This window comes from Arvicola amphibius, chromosome 1, assembly GCF_903992535.2.
Source record: "Arvicola amphibius chromosome 1, mArvAmp1.2, whole genome shotgun sequence".
Taxonomy (NCBI): domain Eukaryota; kingdom Metazoa; phylum Chordata; class Mammalia; order Rodentia; family Cricetidae; genus Arvicola; species Arvicola amphibius.
The window spans coordinates 5534607-5561805 of NC_052047.1; the positions used below are offsets into that span (position 1 = coordinate 5534607).

Sequence of the window (27199 nt, forward strand, 5' to 3'; positions counted from 1 at the left end):
AAAACAAGTAGAGATACCATTTGGTACACAGGACATTTTTATGCCATTTTGGGGGGAAGACAACACTAACAACAGGGCACTAAGAAACAGGTGTCAGCCCTCTCCTGGACCAGGAGACCCAAGGCAGAATTGCCATCAGCCACTAGGGGATCATAAGGGCAGTGATTTCACCTACCCATCTGTATTCTCTTCTTAATCAAAAAGGCTCAAACTGGGTGTTTGCCTGCACATGGCGATCTCGATGTGATGTCATCACATAGCATACAGTAAAACAATTCAAGGACAGTAGTGAGGGTGGGGTTGGGGAGGAAACTCTCAAACTGAACACAAAAGCGTCACCGACATCCCGAACACATGTTTATGAAGAAGCAACTTGGACTTACTGCTTCCTCCTCCTTGCTGAGCAGTGTGGCACATGACAGAAAGTCTTCGTACTTTGCATAAGGAATGACGGGTTCGGGAAGTTCTCGAAGGTACAGTTTCAGCAGCGATGCCACAGTGTGGACATCCGTGTTGCTGCAAAGAGAGAAGTTTGGAGACACTCTTTGGCACAGATTCACATGATTCTATTTATTTTTTTCATCAAATGTACTTGTAAGAAAATTGTGTCAAAGTTTGCCATTGAATCAGCTGATCCAGTTTTTAGGGAGCATGGGTTTCCATAATGGCCAGTAGAGGTCACCATAGGTGGCGGGAGGAGGGACACTGATGGATACCAAGTCTCCAGGCTGGCTTGAAAACATTTAAAAGGTCAGTCATTCCTTTTTAACATGTGGCTAACAATAAATAAAAGCACCAACTTTGGAAAATAGTAAGAATAGATCAGCTCATAAGTGAAATAAGACACGATTTACAAAGCCTCCATCAAGTCTGTGTAAGTGTGAATGCATACATTATTTCTGGCTTCTCACTTCATCTTCAAAAGGTTGAACTTATTTTTGGGAAGACACAGATACGTGGTTTCTGATATCTGAAACTTAGCATGCAGTAACTGTTTAAGCCCTGCTTATTTTGAACAGGGCTGATTTTGCATAATTCCTTGTCTAGCATTATAAAATACTTAGGGGATCTTATAGCCCCTAGAAGCACAGTGCTAGGAACATTTAATATTACCTTAAATAACTTTCACAATTTACCTTTGGTTAAATACCCAGAGTGCCAGGATAATCTACAAGAACATTAATTTACATCTTTGTTGTTCGTGTCTCCCATCTCTTGTGAATCCATGAAGACAGTTGACAGTGAAGGCAAGTGCTGTGGGATGGCCTGTGAATATGTGTTGCTCTCATTGGTTGGTAAATAAAGCTGTTTTGACCTATGGCAAGGCAGGATAAAGCCAGGCAGGAAATCCAAGCAGAGATACAGGAAAAGAACAGCGGAGTCTGAGAGACATCATGCAGCTGCCCAAGGAACAACCTGCCAGCAGACTGGTAATAGCATGGCCACATGACAATACTCAGATAAATAGAATTGGGTTAATTTAAATGTAAGAGCTAGCAAGTAATAAACCTTAGCTATTTATCAAACATTTACAATGAATAGTAAGCCTTTGAGTGGTTATTCAGGAACTGACATGTAACATGAGGGCCTGCTTATTGGAGTTTTTGTCCTGCCCAGTTCCCACAGCCTTTTAGGTCCCAAAGAAATCACACAGAGAGTTATAAACTGATTGGCCCATTAGCTCTTATAACTTATATTAGCCCATTATTCTAGTATATGTTAGCCACATGGATCAGTACCTTTTTCAGCAGGGTAGGTCACATCCTGCTTCTTCGATGTCTGGACAGGTCTGGGGAGGAATGGGCTTTCTCCTTCCCAGAATTCTCCTGTTCCATTGACCCACCTCTATTTCCTGTCTGGCTGTCCCACCTATACTTCCTGTCTGGCTACTGATCAATCAGTGTCTATTTAAAACACAATTGATAAAATACAGATTGTCCCACACCACTGACAGGCAGGAAAGAAGCCTTCTATTACAAATGGCATACCAATGTGAGGCTCTTAAATTTCCATTGGTCCTGAGAAAGCTATAAAAAGGGGGTTTTAGAAGTCATACATGGAGCCAATACATGCTTCCTAGCTGTGTCTCTCATGTGGGCAGGGTACAGAGATGCAGTGGCATGCGGACTTGAGCACAGCATGGTGGGTTCCTGCCACAGTACATGGAGCCATCTCCAAGACCCACAGCATACTGCATGGCAGATTTAGCTTTTGTTCACACAGACAAAAAGGACTAAATGTTATGCAGTAAAAGAGGTCTAGGTGGAAAAACCTCTAAACAGGGCACAACATATTTTACAATGTGTGTAGGCTTAAGAAAGAAAGGAAATGAGTATAGGCAGGTATAGATATAAATAAATAGTTTAAAAAAGAACAAAATTATTAAAGAGGTAGTAAAAATAATATAAAAGGAAAAAGCCACATAAAGGTGGAAAATACACAAGGGAGTCTCGATTCTGTATGTCATTGTGTTGATTTGGAATTTCTTTGATGGCTGATGGGCAAGAGACAGCTCCTGGGAACTTACAAGACACATTGCTTTGGAGAAGGAGTTCTGCTTTCATTTCCACAGATGAGAAGCTACAAATTCCTTCCAGGCTAATGTGGTTTTCTTGAGCAAGACCTTCTGAAAGGCCTCTGATGGGAATACTGGCCCAGGTGATCCAACATCCACAACAGCTTCAAGGTTGCTGGCTGAGAAGGACCAGCCTCACAAAATATCCCAGTCAGGACTTGAGTTTAATTCTAAATTTTCTCAGGGTTCCTCGAATATTGCCAGTACCCAACAAACAGCAGGAAGCACTTTGGAGAACATGCCATTCACGTTCCCAGGAGTTGAGGGGTATGGATGATCTTTAGTTATTTAGTAGGTTATGGATATTTGCTATATTTATGGGATTATAGAAATATAGGATAAAAAGACAACTAGTAATCTCGGGTGTTTTTCATTGGCATGGATTTTGGTATAATAATACAAATTTAAAGTTAATTTTGCTACCCTGTATATATGTTTCTATTATTATTTAAGGATTTTGTATATTGATACAAATTTAAGGTTATTACCCTTAAACTGCCTGTCTCTTTCTACTTTTGCTTTAGCTATTACCTACACAACTCATATCTATACATCTTGCTTAATTATACAATATGAAGTTTTAGTACTTAAAAGCTATTCAAGATAATATAGAAATACAGGCTAATAGTCATCCATATCTATCAAACTTATAGTCATGTTAATTAGGTTTTAGATAGATAGGTAATCTTCAAACACTTGTTTAAATAACTTAGATTTTTCTCAACATGAGACATGTCTGCTTCTGGCAGTACAAATTATTTCAAGAGGATGATCTCATCCTGAATTTACTGCCTGCCTACTCCATATTGTGTTATGTCCAAGACATCAGGGTTTAAGGGAAAGGCATTATTCTAGCCTGCTCATCACATGCAGTCCAGAAGGCATAGCAGATACCCAAATCAGAGTGGCTAAGATAACACACGCACGTGCACGCGCGCGTATGCGCACGCACACACACACACACACACACACACACACACACACACACACACGGTGGTAAGGAGGCTGGGGAAAGAACACTTCTTCACTCTATGGAGAGTGCAGGTGGGGCAGCCACTATGAAAATCGCCTGTAGCATCTTCATGAATCCAGAGACAGATCTGCCGCCTGACCCAGCTAGACCACTCTTGGGCGTGTACTCAAAGGACTGTACATCCTACTGCAGAGACAGCTGCTCACCCGGGTCCACCGCTGCTCTACTCACAATAGCCAGAAAATGGAAACGGCCTAGATGTTCAGCTGATAAATGAATAAGGAAATTGTGGTATATTTTCACAACTGAATATTTTTCAGCTGTTAAGAAGTATGAAATTATGTAATGCTCAAGAAAATGCATGGAGCTGGAAACAGTGATTTTAAATAGTTTTTCAACTTTCTGTAAGTAGCGTCATTGAGAATGTTTGGACAGTAGGTGGCGCAAGTGCGAAGTGAGATTCAGGAGACAGCCTGCAAAGTCTAGCAGGCTGAAAGGTGGTTGGTTCCCCCAACAGGTTGTGTAGGGCCAGAACCTGAAAACTGGGGGGTGAAACACAGCGGGAACGGTATGGGATTCCTTCTCTGTGTGAGGTTACAATGAATTGTCTAGCATTACAACACATAGGCAGAACTCTAATTATACAGAAATGATTAAGACAATAATAACTAAGAATATTTTTGCTTCATTCAGTTGGTAATAGGTTGTTAAAGTTTTTTGCTTAAAGCCTAAATCTTAAACTGTGCGGCTGTTTTGTGACTTTATTAGATCTCAGACACTTTGTAGAACCAGAGGCTTCTGCATTTTTCTAGCATCTTTAGCTTGGACATCCCCCTCTGCCTCTGAGTAGAAGACTACAGTCAGTTGTGGAGAGGTTCCAGCACGATTTGCTCTGATTTATCTCATGGGGCTCTCAGTCACTCTGGCCGCTGCTACCAGGTTGTAACAGCAGGATGTTTGGGGCTTCTCTGAAATCTCTCCATTAAAAAAAAATAAAAAGCAACCTTCCTTCTCCAGCCTCAGCTCTCTCAATGGAAATCTACTGCTCCTCCCAGTGAACATTTACTTTCACATGTAAAACCAATTAAATGCCAATATTGTTTGTCCATTTGCAGCATACCCAGATGTCTATCTCAGCATTCCCCAAAGCGAAGTGAGATGTCTTGCCGCAGGAAAATCTATGAACCATAGAGAATAAAACCCCTGGGTGGCAACAGTGACAACCTGTACACAGGCAGCCTTCACTGTGGGCCAGTGGGGAGGGAGGAGGTCCTGTGACAACCTGACTCCCGAGGGCCTGAACAGGGACACTGCACAGACACAAGGTCTCCCTGGTTAGTCACTCAGAGCTGAGCTGCCTCAGAGACAGCATCAAACTCCTTGTCCATGTGTCATAGAACAGGCCTGAGTTCCTCTGGTAAAACCCACGCAGACATGAAGATGGGCTGTCACATCCGCTATACCCATGGAAGACAGGCAAGAAAGCAGACGGAGATGATGCAGACCCCGGTGAAGGAGTGATTAGGGCTGGAGAAGTTACATGGCGGCCTTCTGGACTGATTGGCACATGCGTCTCACTCCCATATGTCCTACGTGGGCCTCACATCTCAATCTGATCTCACTGCGTGAAGTACTTCATGGAGCGTTCCCTGAGGCTTTCTGTGCCTGAACTAATGGCATATTCTTGTGGGTCATCGTCCGTTCATCCCAGGGTCATTGGCTCGCTGGGTAGTTCCTGAGTGTGTGCTGCACACTGCCTCTTGCTGCTTGCTAGGAAGAGCAGAGTCAGTCACACGGGCCTTTTCTTCTCTGTGGGCTTCTATGCCCAACTGGACAACACCAAGGCTTTCTCTTCACGACGCCTCCTTGTGTCCTGCTTCATAATATTCTCTGAACACTCTGCCTGATGTAGCAGGCATGTAATTTCCAGAATACTCCCTAGACTGCCTGGAAACTCTTTGTGCTGTATATATTCCATGCACAATATGGAACTCTTAGTCATTTGAACAGAGATACAGGATCCTAAAGGAATCCCTTCTTGCTCAGCCTCTAACTCCAGTCTTTCATTCCTCACACACACACACACACACACACACACACACACACACACACTGTGCACATGTGCACACACACACACTCTCATATATTCAAGTGCCAGCATAATTACAAGTCAAATCCTACACAGACAAAACCTTGTAAGGTTTAAGCCTCAAAATTAGAGAAGGGAATTTTTCAGTCTGGATACTGTGTGCAGGATGCGATATAATCAACCCCTGGGTTTTACCCAACACAGTGAGCGTCCAGTGCAGCCGCAAGATGGCATTAGAGGTACTGTGAACATATCAGCAAGAAGCACAAGAGAAGGACCTATGGCTCCCTTCAAATTAAGAAACAATAATGTTGTACCCATCAGATGCCAGACAGGGGCATGAGTTGAAGCCACCCAGCAGCAGCATTAAGCAGCAATGGCTCTAAACTGCCCTGCTGTAGCAGATCTCTCCTGCTGTCACAGTTGATCAAGATGCAGAGAAGTCCATCCTAGGACTACACCAAACTTCTGTTCGTAAAAGTCTTGTCTTTTTTTTAATGTATTTTTTAATTACCTGTCAAAAATGGTGCTGCCTTTGGCAGTGGAACCTGAATCTAGTTAAAGTCTTCTAATGCAAACCTCCACACCTCCACAGGTGCCACCACTGAATTCTCCACAGAAGTGAAAAGACACTTTCACCTCCAGCAAAGTCCTGGACTAGGCAGAATCACAGCTTGCTCTGACTTAATTCTCCTGGTTTAATGGCTGTGAGGCAGAGAACGACACCACGGCCTGAACTATCAAGTGCACTACCCTCTCCTCCAAAGCTATCCGTGAATGATTTGACCCCTAGCAGGAAGGCATGTGGAGGTGGGACTCTGGAAATGTCCTTAGGGGAAGTGACAAAGTCATGAGGATGTGTCTCTCGTCTGCCAGGATAACTGGTCTTATAAGAAGAGACACTCAAAAGGGATGCCCCTTCCTCCCCACTGGGATGCGCTGAGGGGATGGGGAAGATCTGCATGATGGCGTAGCAAGGAGAGTCCACCTGCAGTCTAGGGAGATAGCTATCACCTGACGTCAGCTATGCTGCATGACTGATCATGGACTTCAACTCCCCGAACTGTGAAAAATAAATTTTGTTGTTTAAGCTATTATTGTTCATGCATAGCTAATAGCTGCAATGTTTTCTTCCTATGTCTAAAATTATGTGTGTAGGCATATGTAGCATAATTTCTTCCTTGCAATGCTAGTCACATAAAGAACTGATAATCTCATGCACAAGTACTTCAGTCTACCACACACACGTACTCAAACATACAACACACACAGACACACACTCTAACACACACAAAATCACACATACATGCTCTTTCATACAAACTCATACACCCTCTTGCACACACATACAAAAAAAATCTTTAAAGAAAAAAAGTGTTCAAATTATTGATGTTTGTTATACCAAGGACAAAAGTAAAAAAAAAACATTATGATAATAAAAGAAACTAGATGTAAGAGAATATTGAGGTATAGGAAGGAAACTTCCAGAAGAGAGAAACCATATAGAGACAGGAATTGAATTAGCTGTCACTCTGGGAAGGAACTAGGGTGGGGCAGGAGAAAACAGGAAATGGGCACAAAAGATATTGATATAGTGATACAATATCCTGATATATGATGAGGTAAATTTATTAAACTCATTTAGTTTCATCTTTAAAATAAGTTTAACTTCATGACACAGCCAACTGAATAGATTTTCTTTAGAAACGTGATACCACGGTACAAACTTTCATGCAGGAAATTAGGATCGGAGTTATGAAACATTAAACACATGCTTTAGAGCACAAACCACAGTGGGTGCTCTATCTCTCCTTGTAGGAACTGCCACCGAGACTTTTAAAAAGAAACAAATTCTCCTGATTTAAAGCACTGAAGGGAGTCTGGGTAACCGCCAGTCTCTGCCTTGTGTAGATATGAGTATATGATGTTTTCCTATCACATAACCAGTCAACTACCATTATCCATATCGTGGTCCCACAGACGGTGTCCCAGCTAGTTTACCATAATGGCGGTAATAAATGCCTGCCACCAGCCAAGGGTTAACGCTCATTACAGGTTTGGTTCTCTGGGTTTTCTTGAGGGTGGGGATGCAAGGGCTTTGCCACCGATTATCCCCACTCCTGTGTTGCTTTGAAATAAATGAACAGAGCAATTCTGTGAGGTTTGCTTTTGTTTTACATGGGGAAACTAGATGCTTTGTGAAGCCAGTAGGAAATCCTGAGCTTTAGCACTGTAGGCCGTGGCCGTAGACTTCAGTGCCTGGCTATCTGTAGCCAAAGCCTGGACTCTTCTCTCCTATGCCATGCTCTTATAAGTAGGTGAACATACACAGATAAGAACACCAAAGACTAAAGAACTTCTTTCATCATTTATTAATTTATAGCCCTGTTGGAAATTAGCAGAGCAAGCCCAATTCTGCAAAAATGAATCCAAAGGAAAGCAAAGGTTTTGCTCCCACTATAGGCAGTAGGATCACTAAGCACACAGCAGCGAGAGCATAGAACAAAGAAACAGCCTGATGTGTAGTTACAGCCTGAGCCCCATTCAACCTTTGGTAAGTATCCATTCGCGTGTTTCCCACAGAGGGCAGTTCTCCTAAAAGTCTACTCATTTTTCAGACCTTCTTATGCTAAGAGGGATTCATGGAACCCTTGTGTGATAGGAGCAATGTTCAAACTGCAGAGTGACCTGATTGTTTCCCCAGGGTGTGGGCTCTTCCAAGTAATGCCACCTGTCATGGGGAAAGTCACTGATAGCAGCTTGCCCTGAAGAACAATAGTTTTTGTTGTTCTCTCTCCTCTTGATCATATCAAAGAGGAAGATTCATCCTGCAGTCCTTCCCCATCTCCTTATTTATCAATTAAACAGATATACATAGGGGTTAAGTCTTTGGAGCAGCTAGAGCCAGAGCTGGTTTGGTGACAGGATTCTGTTGTCAGTGCACCAACTTCGCATCCCTGGGAGTGGCACTGTGTTACAATGAAAAACAAAAACAAAAACAAAACAAATAAAGATGCAAAAATACCCACTCAAAAAGTTTGTATAAAATCCATAACGTTTAAAGGAAAATGACATTATTCTCAGTAGATGTGTTATATGGGTATAGTGTTGGTGGGGCTGGTCTGGCTCAGTAGTTAGAAGAACTTGCTGCTCTTCCATAGGACCTATATTTGACTCCCAGTGCCCATACTGGTCAGCAAACAACTGTTTGGAAATCCAGCTCCAGGGTTCTGATGCCCTTTTCTGGCTTCCCCAGGCATCTGCATACACATGACAGACATACATGCATACACATAATTCAAAATTAAAAAAAGAATGAATCTTAAGATCATCATGGTATGCAAATAGCGAATGTTTAGAAATTCCTAGAGTCAATGCTAATAAAATCTTGCCACACCCTTGTACCTATCCACGGTGTGACACAAAATGTCCTGAGAGATGGGAATGCTAAACATAAACATAGAGGGCTGCCCTGTCTTGAGCAGTGTTGTGAGTCTGCAGCTTTGTCACCGCTGAGCAGCTAATGGTAGGGCGGTGACACAGGCCCTGCCAAACTCTTGACCCCACCTCTGGGCCCTTCCAGAATGCACCCTGACAGCTGACACCATCTGGAGAGCTTTGCAAACAACAAAAGATTTTCTAATTGGATTTTACACCTCCCTTATTCTCCTTGCTTTTAAGTGATAGGGGAGTTTAATACAAAATGTGTCCCTTCGGTTTGTTTTCATTCCTAAGGAGCAAGATAAGAACAGGAATGCTTGGAAGCTGTGACAGCGGTTTGTTTGTTTGCTGTTTGAAGGGCTGAGAGAGACTCACTAACTACAAGTCAGGGAGAAGAGCTTTTCTCACAGAACTTCACTCTTTCAGAGGCTGGACAAGCGCATCCACCATGACAGGATCTCAAAGCCACATGCTTTTCCTTCACAAGGCTCCCGTGCCAGGTTGCAGAGCAAAGTTTCAAAAAAATCCATGACTCCAATACCATGTAAATCTAAATCCCAACAAACCCTATCTAGAAATCTAGATGTCGCCTGAAATTGTATGCTGTAGGTACCAACCAGGAGGTCACTGGGCTTATTAAACTTTACACATCTCCCCTTTATTCCCCTATATTCTAAATCTTACACAAAATGTTATGAGCTAAGTATAACTTTACTAATATTTAAATTAAATTTTTATGACATTTCATGGTGTCAAACTTTTTAATGTTTTAACTGTCATTAGAAAAGGTACTATAAAAATCAAATGTCAGGACTTTACAGGAGATCGTTACTGATTAGAGACTATTGGTAAAGAAGAACTTCCCAGAGCCTCTTTCCAGGTTTTAGCAAATACACCTTGACTGGTCAAGATGAAAACAAAATGCTATTGACTGTTAAAAGCAGCCATGATTAGAACACACAGGAAAAGATGGTTATTCATTTAGTTTTTTAATATTAATTTTAATTTAATAGCCTACACTAACGGTGAATCTCAGTTGACTGAATCTGAGAGCAACAGAAGCCCCCACTGCTTGCTCTCCTGAGAAGGATTTTCTTAGTCAGATTGTTTGAAGCCAGAAGAGCCACACCGGAATCTGAGAGACTTCTGGTGGAAGTCCAGATAATGCGAGACAGAAGAAGGAAACTTTGATTTTTGCCTGCTCACCTTCAGCCTTGCGAGGAGGACCATCTACTCTGTGGCTGCAGCCTTCATTCACTGATCTTAGAAGCAACTTTGGATTCCCATGCAGACTGGAATCCTCCAAGCATTCAATGCCAGACTGAACCGCTGAGTCATCCAGCCTCAAGGACTGAACAACTACAAGATTCTCAGTTTCTCCAGTGTGACCAAGCCACCTCTGAATAACCCAGACCTCATCCTGTATGGCAGTCTAATAAATCCCTCTCATATGTAGTCATTTTATAAATTCTGCTCCTCTAGAGAACCATGACACACAACACAGGATGAGTTCCTATGGCTTCATTACATTCCTTTATTTGTTGAATAATGAGATAGGTTCTCAAACACAAGCCTGTGTATAAGCCACACCCCCTTGCCCTATTACCTCTAGTGAGAAAAACTCATCTAAATTAACTTCAAATAGTACACATTCCCAGACAATTTTCTCCAGCTCGTAGAGCAGTCTGTTAAGACTTCTGTATGTAAAACACCAAACCTAACTGGTTCACTCAAGGTATAGATGGAACAGAATACTCTACTTGTTGGAGTAGCAGTGTTGTGTTCTGGAAAATGACCTCCCCATCTGTCTTAGTTAGAACTTCTACTGCTGTGAAGAGACCCCATGGCCACAGAATCTCTTATAAAGGAAAACATTTGACTGAGGGTAGCTTATAGTTTCAGAGGTTTAGTCCATTGTCATCATGATGGGACATGGAAGTGTGTAGGCAGATACGGTGCTGTAGCTGTAGCTGTAGCTAAGAGTTCTACATCTTGTGCAGACAACAGGAAGTGGTCTGAGACACTGGGCATAGCTTGAGTGTATACAAAACCTCAAAATCCACCCCCACAGTGACACACTTCCTAATAGTGTCACTCCCTATGAACGTATGGTGGCAAATTCCATTCAAAGGACCGACCACACCATCTTTTTGACACTTGTGGATTTTTGCCCCCCTAACAAAGCAGCTCACAATCATGTTTGGCCACAGACATGCTGCCGCCGCTACTTCCTGTTCAGCTCACTGGTCTAGGAATTCCTCCCCTCTTTCTAAAATCAGCTGCGTCCATAACTTCCCACATAAAGGATTCAGCATATTCTCATCGCTGGGTCAAAGCACTTGCTGTGCACTGATCATGATCCACCACAACAGACGGGAGCTCCAGAGAGAGTGGACCTGACCTGCCATTTCACCCAAGAACCGTGTCAGAAACAGAAGTCCCTTCAGAGTTAACTGGTAATGGATGAACGTTTCATACTGTCCTCCATGGTAACTGTTGATAATTGATCCCATCTCTACATTTCTATCCCACAGTTTCTATTAAAAGATAAATTCATTTTTTTTCTATTCTTTTAATCTGAGTATATAGGACTTGATTTGCTTTTGCCTAATAATATTCAGGGAATATTACTCTGTCAAGTTGTAAGCTGTGTCCTTGTGGTTTCCACAAGACTTAAGCTGCCATGAAAAAAATCCCAGTACTCAATAAAGTGTGAAACCCCAAGGATAGATATAAGACTTCAAAGAGCAGACATGCCACTCAACCAGCCATCAGGGATTGTGGCCAGACCATCTTACACATTTGACTTTATTTATTAAAGTTCTTATTGGTGGGGAAAGCTTTTTAGCCAAATCCCAGTTAAGGTGTGGCTTTCTGTAGCCTGAGAAAACCTGGGGCATGGACCAGGTGCTTAAAGTGTGAAACCCCAAGGATAGATATAAGACTTCAAAGAGCAGACATGCCACTCAACCAGCCATCAGGGATTGTGGCCAGACCATCTTACACATTTGACTTTATTTATTAAAGTTCTTATTGGTGGGGAAAGCTTGTTAGCCAAATCCCAGTTAAGGTGTGGCTTTCTGTAGCCTGAGAAAACCTGGGGCATGGACCAGGTGCTTACTCTCTCTGTGTGATTACCGTGGGGCACAGCTGAGCATGGACTTCTCGTTCCTGTTTCATGAGTTTTACGCTTATAATAAATAAAAATATAATTGTTTTATCCTTTAGCTAACCTAGTTATTTCCCCAATTTAATTTCTATAGTTGGCACCCAACGTGAAGCTAGAGTGTCCAGTGGCTCTGACCAGCAGTGGTCAGGCTCCATGACATTCATTCTGGATATAGAATTCCTGGCCATGAGTAGCCACTACTGGCTGACTTCTGGGTCTAAGGGGGGTGGAGAGATGTGGGAAGTGGAGGCAGAAAAGAGGAGCTCACGTCTAGTGCCACCACCGCCACCGTGGGCAATGACTGAGGAGCTTGCGCCCAGCACCACCACTGCCACTGAGGGCAAAACAGTCAGAGACCTTTTGGGGAGCACACAGTCTGTGATTTACACTAAATAAGTGTTTTTAATTTAATCATCTCTTTCAATATTTGATGCTAAACAGATTCAAACTATCCATGCGACTACAAGCACGCAGCGACACCTACTGGCAGATAATGGTTATTGTGCCTATTTCAGCTAACTCAACCACAGGTAAGATTTAAAATAAAAAATATAAATTATAAATTTATAATTTAAAAAGAAAAAGTGATGAAAAATTTAACAATTTAGAGATTCACTGGCTTTTTTACTTATGTTGTATATGACGTCATGCAAGGTTTATATGATTTCCCTCCTATATCTTATATTTTGATTCTGGGAATTAGTTTTGTCCTCCAAATTTTCTTCTTAAAAACATGGTTTAAAGCGAGCTGAGCAGTAGCTCAGCCTGTTAAGCGCGGGGCTTGCAAGTCCGAGGGCCAGGGTTCAAATCCCAGGTCTGGTCCCGTGTTCGATTCTGTCACAGAGCGGCGTGGTCTTTCTCACGCCCTCTTGTGGTGTGGGGGAAAAACATGGTTTAATAATAGGGCAAAGAATAAGGCATAAAATAAAAATAAAAACAATAAAAATAAAATAATAAATATAAATAAAATAAAAATAAAATAATAAAATAAAAAATAATACAGTCTTTGCAGACTGACAATGATCAATTAAAAGGAAAATTCAAAACTCTGAAGAAGGATACAAATTGACTAACAAAACCCAGTCAAATGAGGTACTTTAGAAATGGTACAGTCTTTACAGACCGATAGTAATCTACTAAAAGGAAAATTCAACACTCTGGAGAAGGATACAGCCAATTTGACAAACAAAACCCAGTCAATGACAGAGGGTGCTGAGACATTGTCTGAGAGAATTCATACTGTTGAATGTATTAACTGAACTCTGTCAAAGGGGTATGATAGATTGACTGATAGAATGTCTCTCCAGGAAAGTAATATGCATGCTATAAAAATTATGTTCAAGGATGAGACATCTCTACTGGACAGACTTCACACCTTGGGATCCTCAATGAGGGCTTTAGAGCAGAACACTGGACAGGAAATCCAGACTTTACAAAAGGCAGTTCACTTTCTTGTGACATTCTGGCAAAACTCCAAACAAGAACTTAAAAAAAAAAAAAAACTATCAGCTTCTCAGAAATTGTTTGCAATTATACTAGAAAGTAACCTTGAAACTTAACCATCACTTTACTTTTGCAGGATCCCATAAAGAGAACATCACCCCATGACATCAGGAAGCAATTCTAGAGGATGATGCCCCTCTCCCAAAAAAGTTTGTCATCAGGGTTGGGAACACCATTTAGGGGTTGTTGATTATTACTTGTATCAGGCAGAGGGTTGGGGTGGAAACTGTGTAGGTTCAAAAAGAAAAGGGGGATCATAATAGTGGGTAACAGAGTGAATACTTGTGAGCTATTATTTATGGATAATTTACATTGGTATAGTTTTTATATATTGATACAAGTTCAAATTGTATTTGTTATTTTTGTTTACATTATTTGTATACCTGTGCAAAGTTATTCTGTCAGATTGTATACATGCATGTTTCTACCTCTGTTTAGGACATTTTGTATGTTGATACAACTTTTAGGATGTATTTTCATATTGCATTATATATTATTCTTACCTCTGATCAAGATACTCAAACATTGTTTACTTTTTGAGGTCATTGTTCTCATTTGCTGCACATTTGATTACAGATTATTTAATATTCTGACATGAAGTTTTGGTCTTTATACAGATATTAAATACTATAGGTCAATAGTTGTTCATGTTTGTTATACATATAGTCAGATTAATTAGGTTCTTTAGATACATAGAGATTATATTCTGCCTAGATAGGTAATCTTCAACCACTTTAAGGATCTGTAGAATATGGCATTTAAATAATTTAGGGTTCTGTTGACATAAGACATGATTGCTCCTGACAGCACCGATCTATTCCCCAGAGAATGTTGAGCAGCAAAGACACTCCACTTGGAGCTTGTTTTATTCTTGGCAAACCTGGCCTTTGGGCAAGGAACTGCCCACGCATTGACCACTGACAAAATGCACAGTGTCTTGACAGGACAAGCAGGACACAGGAAAAACCTTGACAAGACAGGGTAAGACAGTTCTGAGAAATTCCCTGCCTCTGAAAATGGTCTGTTAGTGATGCTAGGCCTTAGCCAAAGATCGTTACTTCAACATTGCAAATGAGACATGGTAATTTTAAATCACATTATACTAACAAATAATATTAGCTATAATATCATGGCAATATTATTTCCTAGAATATGCTATAATCTTACCAGCAGGTATGCGTAAATCCCTTAGAAAAATATTTGAAAAGGATATGAAATTCATTATTTTCTTATGAAGTCCAGTGCAGAGGAAGTTGCTTTTTCCATCATATAACAGCCTACTACATCAAATTCCTCTGCCATCCAGTGCTAAGAATGTACACTTCCTCCAGCTGAAGTGCAGTCTTTGTGGTGTGTCTATAGCTCTCTTTATAACTGCTGCTCATCTTCAGAGGAGAGAGGAAGACACTGACTTCCTAGAGACAGCATATGGACATTCTTGAAATCTGTCTTCTGATGCTAGTTTTGAAATCATTTATTTGTCTTCACACTTAATATTTTTCTCTCAAATGGCACATGTAACATTTTATAAGTTATCTATAAAACCTTTGTGAAAAGGAAGGGTTTCAATCAAATTTTTTTTTTCCCATATGCCACTATGTACTATTTTGGGGAATTGAAGACACATGCCTCCAAACACTCTGTCTTGTTGTTATTTGGAGGCCATGGAAACTTTGGACGGTAGGGTCTAGAGTGAAATCTTCTCATCAATGGGAGTGTGTGCCCTTGAAAGAGACAGGGGAACTTGGCTGGCTCCTTCTCTCTCTCTTGTGTATCAGCCATGAGATAGACAGCTGTGCTCTGCCCTGCCCTCCCCATCACCACATGCGTCTTATCTCAGGATTACGAGGCATCATCCCAGCACAGACTGACACCTCCAAAGTGTGAGCACCACACCAGCATTCTTTTGAAGTTTGTTATCTCAGAAATTGTTGTAGCAACAGAAACTTCATGAAGTGTGTTAATATGAAATTAGTATTTTTTTCCAATTTTTAAGGTCTGCATAATATATTTGTACCAAATGAACCATTATTTCGTTAATCATCTGTTGGGAAGAATAGATTTACTATTGTAAAAACCAATAATAAGCAATTTTATATTTAAGGTTTTCTTCACGTATCTACTTCACCCCTAGGTATAAACTTGCTTAAAGGGGCACTTAAGAGCATATGCTGTTTTTTTCAGAGTATCAGGGTTTGGTTCCAGCATCCATGATGGGTGGCTCATAACTGCCTGTATCTCCAACTACAGGTCATCTTACATGCTCTTTTGAACTTCACGTGTACATGCGTAGAGTCTCTTACACAGACATACATGCATACACATAATTAAAAATAAATCTTTAAAGGAATAATTATTGTTTTAAAGACCATAGTAAGTTCTGGTATTTTAGGAGGACTATAGCATAGCACACGTGGGACTGGGCAGGACAGAAGCTTCTGTCTACACCACACCGAAGTGCACTGTGGTTGATACTGGAGTTGATGTCCCGCCCATGCTGTCAGCTCTGGGATCATCATCAGACCTTATGGCAGGACAGTAAAGGGTTTTGAGTGTTGCAGTGAGCATGGCTTGTGTTCTCCGTGCGAACACACTCTCAGTGACCTGCCCCTCACCACGGGTGTTAATGTCTTGTCTTTCTGTCCCCTGGAGCTGTGTCTAGTGGCACTAGTGTGAGGCTGTGGGGTGATTACAGAAGGTACTAGTGGGGAAATTCCATCTTCAGATATGTATGACTAAATGGGCATGTTTCAGCTTTCAGAATGTAAAAGTTTCTGCCATATAATGCAAATGATATTAAGAAAAAAAGATTATTTTTTCCTAAATTTTAAAATAAAAGATGGAGATCATTTACAAAATACCAACAGTGAAGGACTCTTAAGGATACTTAATAGTTTCTTGTCTGGAAGCTTCACTATTTATCAAATTTTACAATTCTTTACGTCTTCTGACTTTCTGAATATATTGCCGACTAAGGCAGAGCTATACATTCTTAAATATAAGACTATCATTGAAATTATATTCCTAACATCTCTATATATAATCACTTTTTAAAACATCTCTTAACTGAAAGGAAAAAATTAAAGACATACAACAGATTTATCTTCCCAAAACAAAATGTCAATATAGTTGGAATTCTAGGATGGAGGTCAACCATGAGTGACAGTTTCAGGTGAGGCAAAGTGAATGGCAGGGAACATTGGATGTCCCACAATTTTTCCTTTGTTACTTGGAAAAAATGAATTCAAAATCATGCCGTCAAATTTAATACTCTACTCTCCTCATATCATCCACAGTCACTAGACATTCAGCCAGGGCATCCCTTTGTCTAGTCTGAATGTCTCTTGAGGGATGGTGACGTGTCTGACGTACCTGTCAAAGGCAGGCTTCTCTCCACAGTCGAATGCATCCTGAAGCTCCTTGACAAGGTTGGCCTGGCCTGGCAGTCGGAAGAGGCCCTCCTCCTTCAGGCCCCGCTGTCGGATGAAGTCCACACACTGCTCCACCAGCATGGGCGCCAGCCGGTCCCCATATCTCTTCTCGTATCGGACGGTGTCTTCCAGTTTCTGTCCAAAAATACCTGGAAAAAGAAGAGATGCAAGTAAACCCGAGATGCCTATTTTCCCTTCATTCGCTGTTGTCTTCCTTTCAAACCCACTGTGAAGGGCACAGGTTGGAACAGTCACAAGTATCTGAGGTTTGCTATTTCCCATTGGTATACAGCCAAGTTCACTGCATACACTTGTCCAGTGGACTGGGTTTCCCTCTGCCACCCCTTCCTAGGGTATTCTATGCTTAGATACAATAAAACTGGAAATTCATATGAGTTTCCTGAAAGGAGAAGGAAGAAAAGTAAATGCTATGTGCTAAGATTGTGCAAGTCCCCAGAGGAGTGGGAGAATATTCAGCAGCTATTAAGTCAGGGATTCAATAACAACAGATGGTTCTGCTCCCATCTGTTATATAATGCATTTATTTACAGACTCATAACTGCAGAATCATCACATTCCAAACAATAAAACATCTTACTGCTAGAGTATCAGCCTGGCTGGAAATGGTACCAATACACAAACTAATTCTATATCTTGTGCCACATCTAACAAAGATGGAGTTCACATACTGATTTTATGAAAGAAGAATCAGAAGTGGCATTTTCAGGGGCAGTGGGCATGGCAGCCCGTCATGACAGGGTGATGCAGCTTCCTTTGTTGTGTTTAGAATGAGCAGTTCCTGGATAATGGTGTGGCAAACACTGTTCAATAATTCAGCAACCACTCGCGCTCCTGTTTTCTCTTGGCATTTCAACTTTAGAAGCCAGGAAATAAACATGTCTCCCATTTCTCTTGCAGCAAGGCGGCCACATCTTATACCACAGCCTGAGAAGGGTGAGAAGCGCTTGTGGATAGTTGGTTTTCTGTGTTAGAAGAGTTCTAGATAGACTCATCAATGAACTAACTCCTTCCTGCTTTTGCCTTTTCTAATGAGTTAGGAGTGGAGACGAATCAGGCACAGCTATTAAAAGGAAGGCAACAGACCCTGGGTAGCAGTGCTAACCGGTGTTGGCCACGAGAAGCAATGAATTACAACATTCACAGGATTAAGAATTACCAAAAATAACTAATGAACTGGAGAACCAGGATTTACTTGTTAGATGTGAATTTTTAAAAATTAATATTGAACTGATACAAAAATGTAAAGGTATTATATTTATAGGGTACCATGTGATGGTTTCATACATGCACATACTATTCAATGTTTAAACAAAATGTGTGTATTTTCTCAAACCGTTGTCATTCTCTTAAGTTGAAAACATGAAATCCTTTCTTCTGGGTTCGTTCTTTCTATTTATTTATTATTTATTTATTTATTTACTTACTTACTTACTTATTTTTTTACATAGGTTTTCTCTGTGTATCCCTGGTTGACCCAGAACTCACTCTGTAGACCAGGGTGACCTTGAACTCATAGTTCCACCTGCCTTTGCCTCTGCCTCTCAAGTGTTGGGATTAAGGCATGCACTACTACCACCTGTCTGATTCTTTTCCTTTTTTCTAGGTGACTGTCACCTAAACTCAGCGGCATACCAGACATCTTGCTTCTACCCTGCAATAACACAGCATGGTTCACCAGCTTCTCTATTGTTTGTTCCTTCCAAGTCTTTTTAACCTCTGGTATCCACCATTGTATTCTTGACATTTAAGAGATCAACAGTTTTGGATTCTATACATGAATGATCTCATATAATACTGGACTTCCTGTGTTGTTTTGTTTCATTTAACATAATTGTTTCCAGTTCCATCCATTGGTTTTTGAAGAGCAGGATTTTAGGTTGTGTGACTAAACAGTAGTCCTCTCTGCTTGTACCACAGTTTTCTTAATAACTAGTTGACAGACATTGGTGGTTTCACTATAGTTAAGGAACTACAATAAACATGGGCATGCTAATATTTCTTCAACGTGCTTATTTCTGTTGGATAGACTGATACATCATATGGTGGTTTTATTTTTAACTTTTTGAGAAACCCCTGGACTATCATAATAACTGTACTAAATTTTATCTACACCAGCCTGTGCAAGGGCTCCACTTTCCTGCCATTTTGATCAGTACCTTTGTGGATTTTTGATACAACTGCTCTTACTGAAGTGAAGTGATTATGGCTTTGCTTTGCGTTTCCTGATGATTAATGATATTGAGCCTTTTCATGTGTACCTACTGGTATTTAGTCCTTGTTTCTTTTAAGAACTATCTCTAAATGTTTATGCCTCATAAGAAATATACTTATTTATTTTGCAATGCAGTTTTCTGTGTGTGCATGTATGTATCCCTTTTTCAAATGTACCCTTTGCAAATATTTTCTCCCATTCTGTACTCTTTTCACTCTGTTGTTTCTTTTCTACATAAAACTTTTATAGCTTGATACAACTGCATTTTTCTATTTTCTGGTTTTGTTCATTGTGCTTTAAACATCTTAAACAGAGAAAAGTAATATTTCCAAGCCAACGTCCTTAAGTGTTTTCCGTATTTTCTTCTTGTAGTTCCACTATTTTGAGTACTGCATTTATGTCTTTAATTCCATCTGTGATCATTTTTGTAGCTGGTGAGATATCAGGACTGGCTTCATTCTTCTGAGGGCATGAATATCCAATTTTGCCAGCCACTATCTTGTTTTTTGATTACTTTGGGCTTACTCTGAAATTGGGTAGTGTAAACACTTTGCTTTCTTTAAGATAAAGATTTTGCTATTGTTTGTTGCAGATCCTTATAAATGATAGAACTGGCTGCTTTTCAGTTCTGTGAAGAAACTGAACACGTTGTATTGAGTCTGTGGATCTCTTTGGCAGCATGAACATTTTCATATTAATTCTTCTGATCCATGATCATTGTTTTATAGTTTTCATTGTGGGAGATCCTTCACCTCCTTGTTAAATTTAATGCTAACCACTTTACCTGTTTATATCAATATTCTATTGGTGCTGTCAATGGAATACTATTTCCATCTTGATGTCTGATATCATACTAATCTTTGTAAGGGTCAGCTCTAATCACTAGGCTACAATCACCAAACACAGGCTGAATGAGTAACAGAGAAGCTGGGGGTGAAATACTGAACGTCTCTGGGCTCTTTGTCTGGCCAGCCCAGGCTATTGGCACGTTCCAAACCAGTGAGAGACCTTGTTTCAAACAACAATAAAAAGAGGTAGGCTGTGCCAGAGAAATGACATCCAATGTTTTCCAACCTCAAACACCTGCACACACATATGCACTTGCACCCATGCAAATATAGGCACATACACAAAAAATTAATTAATTACAATAAATGCAAAGGCTATGAGGGGACCTTGTTGCATTGCTGGCTTCAATGGTGGAAGAATGTCAAGGCATACTGATGGCTTCTATAAGGAAAGACTCAGGTGAGGAAGAAGGTACTCCCTCAGGACTCCAGAAAGCACCGCCAAAACCTTAGCTTTACCCCAGGGGACTGATCTTGATTCTGGCCTCCAGTCCTAGAAATTAAGAAAATTCTATTGTTTGAAGCCACTAAGCTTGTGGAAGTTTATGAGATCAATTGCAAACTGGCACAGCCCTCTCCAGTGTGTCCCATAGCTTGCTTTTGTCTTCTGAAGACTTTAGATGTCCTTGTGTCCATATTAGGCCCTACTCTGGTGACGGTATGTGGTCATTAATATAATAATAATAGTTAATATCTGCAGACTTGTGTGTCTTGATGTTGGGAAGCATCCTTAGCCATTCTTACACCTTACTCAATACAGGCAGGGTCTCTCAGTCAAGCTCAGTGCTCACCAATATGGCAGCCTTGCTACCGTCATGCTCTCAAATCCATCTTTCTCTGTTTTTTGAGGCTGGAATTACAGATGGGCTTCTATACCTATCTGGAATTTATATGAGTGTCTAAGGATCTGAATTCTGGTCTTTATGCTTGTGCAGCAAGCTTGTTAACTGCCGAACCATCTCCCAGGCCCCTGAGAATACGACTTTAAGTTAATAAATATTATTGGACTTAAAATAAAATACTGAACCTAACCCCAGCAGCACTTTCCTCCAGATAGTTTTTAAATATGAGAAAAACAAATCTTCATTTGTTCAAAGTGACATTAAACTTTAGCCCCACATGTTCTATAAGTTTCAGCAAAGCAAAGTTTTAACCCACTGGTGTGATTCCTTTGGAGATAGTCTAGGTTTGCAGACTACTCCTGAGCAAACGATATGATCTTTTTTCTTGTGGGCTTCTCTGAAAGCAAATGTTAAGTTTGATGCTTTGATGGTATTCTGTCAAAATTCAGAAAATAGTCTTTCACGGCACTGCTAGGTGATTTAAACACAAAGTGTCAATATTGAAGAATAAACTTCATGTGTGTGTGTGTGTGTGTGTGTGTGTGTGGTTTTACTCTAGACATTAGATACATCTTGATACACACACAACAAAGGCTTTCTCTCCTAATAGGGAGAGACTCCAGGAAAGCTGTTCCCACTCAACTCCCATGTACATGACAAGTGTGAACTACTCTCTCAGGATGGAGTTTTACTCAGCAATAGAATAAAACCACGTCTCCAAGCTCTCACAATTTCTTTTCTCACTGGTTCAGGAGATGCTAAAGGGATATCTGGTCTACCTTTGACTTCTTTGCGCATGCAGGCTTGTCTTTACACTAAAATAAGATTCTCCTTAGAAAGCATAGCAAGAAACATTTATTACATATCATATACTAAGTCCTTGATGTATATTCTTTTATTTCCATGAGATATTTAGAACTACTACATTCCCTATTCATGTGCGGGAAAATGGGCTCAGAGAAATTCAATAACTTGTTCAGGTCAGAGTTCCAACTACAAAGTGGAAGTGACCTCCTGTTCAGATCATTCTCTGTAAAACTTTCGGCTGTTCCCAAGTGTCAGTCATCCTCCCCTTTAACCGCACTTGTCATGCGCCTTCGTTTTCAGAAAATTTAAAGTCTTAGACGTAAGCAAAGTCACATACTTTCTAGGCCAGGCATTTACCTACGTCCCCCGTCTCATCTCACAGCACCCAGGAGGCGGCACCACCCCCACTGCCGCTTTACGGATGCCGTACCAAAGAATTTGTCTAAAGGTGACCAAGCCAGTCAACGGTGAAGTCTAATTTCTCACAGCTGAGGGATCGCAGAGTCACATGGGCTCCTTTTCTTATACAGTACTTAGATGGATAACTGCCAAAAGGAGGGTAGGAAAGAAGCCTTCCATTTCCAACTCTCCAGTCTCACTCTCTCACCACACGAAGGGGAGAGGGGCTCAGAACACTGAGAATAAAAAAGTGAGGTGAGAAAATAGAACAAAAAGAAAAAATAGAGAAAGGCCTCTGGCATTGACTTCAGTGAGGATTTCATCTCTGTCGCAAGAAATATATACACTTGGCAACAAGCCCTGTAAAGAGATGACATGTGTAGACACGGCCATCTTGCAAAGGAGGGTAAAGATTGTCAATAGAAACAGACACCTCACCTACAGCTCTGAAACAGAGTTGAACCCACCTTCAGTGGATTCCTGTGGTAGGTACAAGCTACCTACTACATAAGAAAGAACTTGCTGAGAGAAATCACTGGTGGGGAAAGCATCATCATCATCATCATCATCATCATCATCATCATAATATATCACTGCCTGATTTAAAATTTTCTTTGGGAGACCAGCGCAATACCAAACATTAAAATTAACAAGAAAGAATCAAGTTCATGTGTGCCCTAGCAGTATGGGAAAGGACACATTAATTAGGAGGTTACTAGCAAGAATATTCTCTGTGTATGAGTCATTTAAAGAGCCCCAGGGATAGACATTTTAGAGTCCCAGTGAAGGTTCACTCCCCTTGCTCGTCTGGGTGACACTGGTGTGCTCAGCTGACTCCCTGGGAGGACACTGATGGCCCCAAAAAGTCTCTCCCAGGACCAGAATCTTCTCTGGACTGAAAAAGCCAACCACACAGTTGACCTCATTCTACATGAAATGTGTCACCTGTGCTCTACGACACCCTCCTTCACATGGGGTTACACTCCTAGGAGTGAGGGCAGCTACCCACAGAGAGAATCTGATCACATAAATGTATGCAAATTTAACCCCTCCTAAACAGAAGTAAACCTGAACTGGCTCTCTGTGTTCTGCAGCTGCCCACTTTCCCTCTTGATTCCTACCTTGGCCTAAGAAGCTCCATCACCACCCTTTATCCACTTATTCATCCGTCACCATTTGACATCTGGCCCCGTCGCTGTATGGCACCCGCGTTTTCCTACAGTTACTAACACTTCCCGAGTTGCTAAATCGTGGTCATCTTCATTTGATTTACTTCCTGCCTCAGCACCCACTGCATCCGATTCACTCCATGCCTGGAATTTCCTCAAAATGTGACTTCAAATAACACCAATTACAGGTTGCTCCCTAAATAAGGCACAACGTATCTCTCCACGACACCTTTTAGCATGACACCCTGCCATGGTCAAGTCACAGCTAGCTGATGCTTAGTTTCTTCTTTGATTCCTTAACCCATTGGTTTATTTAGCTGCTTATCCATACTAGAGTAGTCCCTCAGTCAATGAAAGAAAATTGTGCTTCTCAATAGCAAAGTTAATAAATTAACGAGACAAATTATTTATGATTATTTCTTTTGATTTTATGAACATTAAGTGGGCATAGCATCGAATATATCTTTTCAATGTTTACAAACTCTTCTATATGCATATGCTTAGCGTGCACAGTAGAGGGGAGAAGTCAGCAGATGTTTGATGGTGGCACACAGGCAGGGACTGAACTAGTCTTAGCTGTAGACACTTAAGGAGGGTAGGAAACAGACTGAGGATTCCTCGTCGGAAATTTGTGGATCACAATGGTTCTGATTTCAGATAATTTTAGATTTGAGGCTATCTGCAAACAAAAGATACTTTAGCAATGGGCCCAAGGTTAAACAGAGAACACCAATGTCTGCATACATCTACACACATAAACTAGCTCCATTTTATGTAGTGTTTTAAATAATTCTGTGCTTCAGAGAGTTTCATGGTATTGAAGTTTCTACAGTGGAGCCATGTCACCAGTAGACCGTTTCAGATTTTGGGTTTTCACATTTGTATTGCTCAGCATATCCACCACCATCCCCACGGGACATACGCTGCTTCAGATGCCTGGAGCGTAAGGTCAACACGGATGAGACTAAATCCTGCACAAACATTTGCAGAATGAACTATGCATGCATGAAGCCAAAACATGTCATCGTCCCAATTAAACAAAACAAATGAATAACTCCACAAAATGAAATGAGGTGTGCTGCCAATTTCTATAAAAAGCCATAAAGACAGAACAGTCCTTGTTTTCAAGTGAAACAAACACATCAAACTTCCTAATTGTTGCTCCGGGTCTCTGCTATTGGTTATTGTAGAGTTTCTGTCCCATCTGGTCACCAGATCATATGCTCAGCAAAAAGAAATTTTTTTTTTTTCTGGTTCCTCTGTTAACTAAAGCTATGCTAGCAGACAAAGCCTGCTATCTCTGGGACTGTGAAAGCGTTCAATAAACATTCACGCTTCCTAAATGGATAAGACAAAATAAAAGATGGCTACTTTAGTTCAGAACAAGGAAAGCCGGCCAAGGCTTACTTCTGTCTCTCACCAGTGTCCTAGTTCAAAAAAAATCTCACAAGACTGCTAAATCTAAGAGTTAAGATTCATAGCAATGAACAGCCAGTGAGTGCAATCCCATGGTCAGAGTGAGGAAAGGAAGGGGAAATAAAGACTTGGAAAAATGAGGAAACTATCCTAGGATGAGTACCCAGACACAGTGGTCCTGGTGTCAGAAGAGAACAGCAATTATAGACATCATCAGTTACATCCAGGAATCAAGCCAGAAAACTTGCATGTGCTTCAAGGATGTTCTTCACCAGCATCTTTCTTCTATAGCCAAAAGACGCCAGGTGGCCTGTCTCAGGCCCCGTGTCTAATAAAGAAGCCTATGTAGGTTACAGATAAAGGCATGTGTGATTCTGAAGGTCTTTCTTCCTCTCTCTTTTATTAATTCAACTCAGGTGTTTTTCACAAGTGTGCTACATGTTCCCTTAGGATCACTGAGGGAGAAACTCAGTCTCATGTAGGTTAAGTCATTCTCTGCTCTCCAGATGAGCTGTGAAGTCAACCTTTATTCTCAAGCAGCTGAGGCTTCATATAACACTTGGTACAGTACTTATCCCAGGTTGGCATTCATTATTCCATTTTCCCTAGGGAGTCTTCCATGTCCTAACTTGAAGCACCCTGTCTGTCTTTCTTACGAACCCAGCATCACTTTCTGGGGAGTACAAAAAGTGCCACTCATTTACAGACAACACAAGTTAAAACTATATGTGTTTGGACAATAGTATTTTGATTGGACAAATCAACTTCCAAAAACATGATTATAACATAAGCAACATTCATTTTCTGAAGATAATTTTGGCTGTATCTCCAAACATATGAAGTCATTGTATTTTAACTCAAATTGCTTACAGACTAAGAGGAGAATGCAGAAAGCGCTGTAATGTTCTAAGTGTTTATAAATACCAGGCTATATACAGCCACTCAGCTCACAATACATTTTGAATATTAACTGATAGACCTATCACTTCACTGTGGATGAAAATAAAGCAACGGGTATGACTACGTATGTGCTGCTTAAGGAGGATGTACACACACACACACACACACACATACATAAAGCTACAGTTTCCAAGAATAGCAAGAAGTGTGAAGTGAGAGCCATCCATGTCTTGAACAAAGAGTGAAGTTTGAATGCAGGAGGAGCGCCATGGTGGAGGGCACAAAGTGAAAAGGCAAGAGGAGGTGGGAAGGAATGGGTTAGCCTGGGAAGCTGGGGGGGGCTATCTCTCAGTAACTGGTGGAACTGGTTAGACTGTGATGATGATTGTGTAAAGTAGGAATTACCCCTGTGGGCAGTAGGACATAGAAGTTCTGGGTCATGGAACAAGGCTTGAGAGCACAATGAAAGAATAAGGATCAGGCGGTGCTTTATGGAACAGACTTGGATGCAGGAATCTGTGAAGGGTGTGACAGACGGGGAGGCCATGGCTGTCCTTGTGAAGAAAGAGCATTGCAGACTGAAGCAAGAAAAGTACAGGGGCCTAAGGTGGGGCTTGAGGGACCCCAGAGCAAACCCCAGATGTTCTAAGTGTTTATATAGAATGTGCCTCATTCTATGAATAGCCGCTGGGCAACTAGTAACTTATCTCCAAGAAAGGGACACCTTTGACCAAATTAAGGTTAAAGTCAGTAGTTAAAATTTTACTTTAGTTTCTAATCGCAGAGAAAATAGTTCTTAATATGAAGTCATGATGAAATATCAAAGTTTAAAAAAATGAACGGGTTAAAACTACATTATAGTTTTCTTTTACCAACATACAAATTCCAAATACCACAATCCCTCGCTTCCCGACTAGTAGATGTTAGGTTTGTGAAAACCCGCGGAGGGAACCTTTTCAGTGACCTAAATTAGTTCTTGAGGAAAGAAAGGGAGATGAAAGGGCAGGGAAGGCCGGAGCAGGTCTGAAGAAAAGCCCTCTGAGAAGGGGCTGGGCTGGCACAGCGCAGGGCTGGCACCTACAATGGTCCCCCACTCTACCCTTCGCTCTGGCAGCCGTTCTAAAGCTGCTGAGATCCAGGGAGTCTCGTTCCCATGGTCTACCCACGATAACAGTTAAAACTTTATTTGTGGATCAGGAAAACAGCGGCCCCAATGCTCTTGCTTCACCTGGGTGCTTTCTTCGCTTCACACACTTGGCTTGCTTCTTTGGGGAAATGACAAGTGGGTGTGAGGGCAGCCCAGAAAGTGGGGTCCACCGTGGGAAACAGCTGAGCACAAACAGTCAGCAAAGCACAAAGCCAAACTTTCCTTAAGGTGACACAGTTTGGAGTCCAGGATCCAGA

At 41.1% G+C, this 27199-nt stretch overlaps 1 protein-coding gene across 4 annotated transcripts in view; it reads right to left on the bottom strand.

Moving 5' to 3' along the window:
* Arhgap24 (Rho GTPase activating protein 24) overlaps positions 1–27199 on the bottom strand; it is a 217841-nt gene that overhangs the window by 16392 nt on the left and 174250 nt on the right. For all 4 annotated transcript variants that reach the window (XM_038343977.1, XM_038343968.1, XM_038343960.1 and 1 more), the window contains 2 exons: positions 17123–17330; positions 384–516 (listed from right to left, as the gene is read on the bottom strand). In XM_038343977.1, the coding sequence (XP_038199905.1) occupies positions 384–516; positions 17123–17330 (341 nt within the window). The remainder of the gene's footprint in view (positions 1–383; positions 517–17122; positions 17331–27199) is intronic.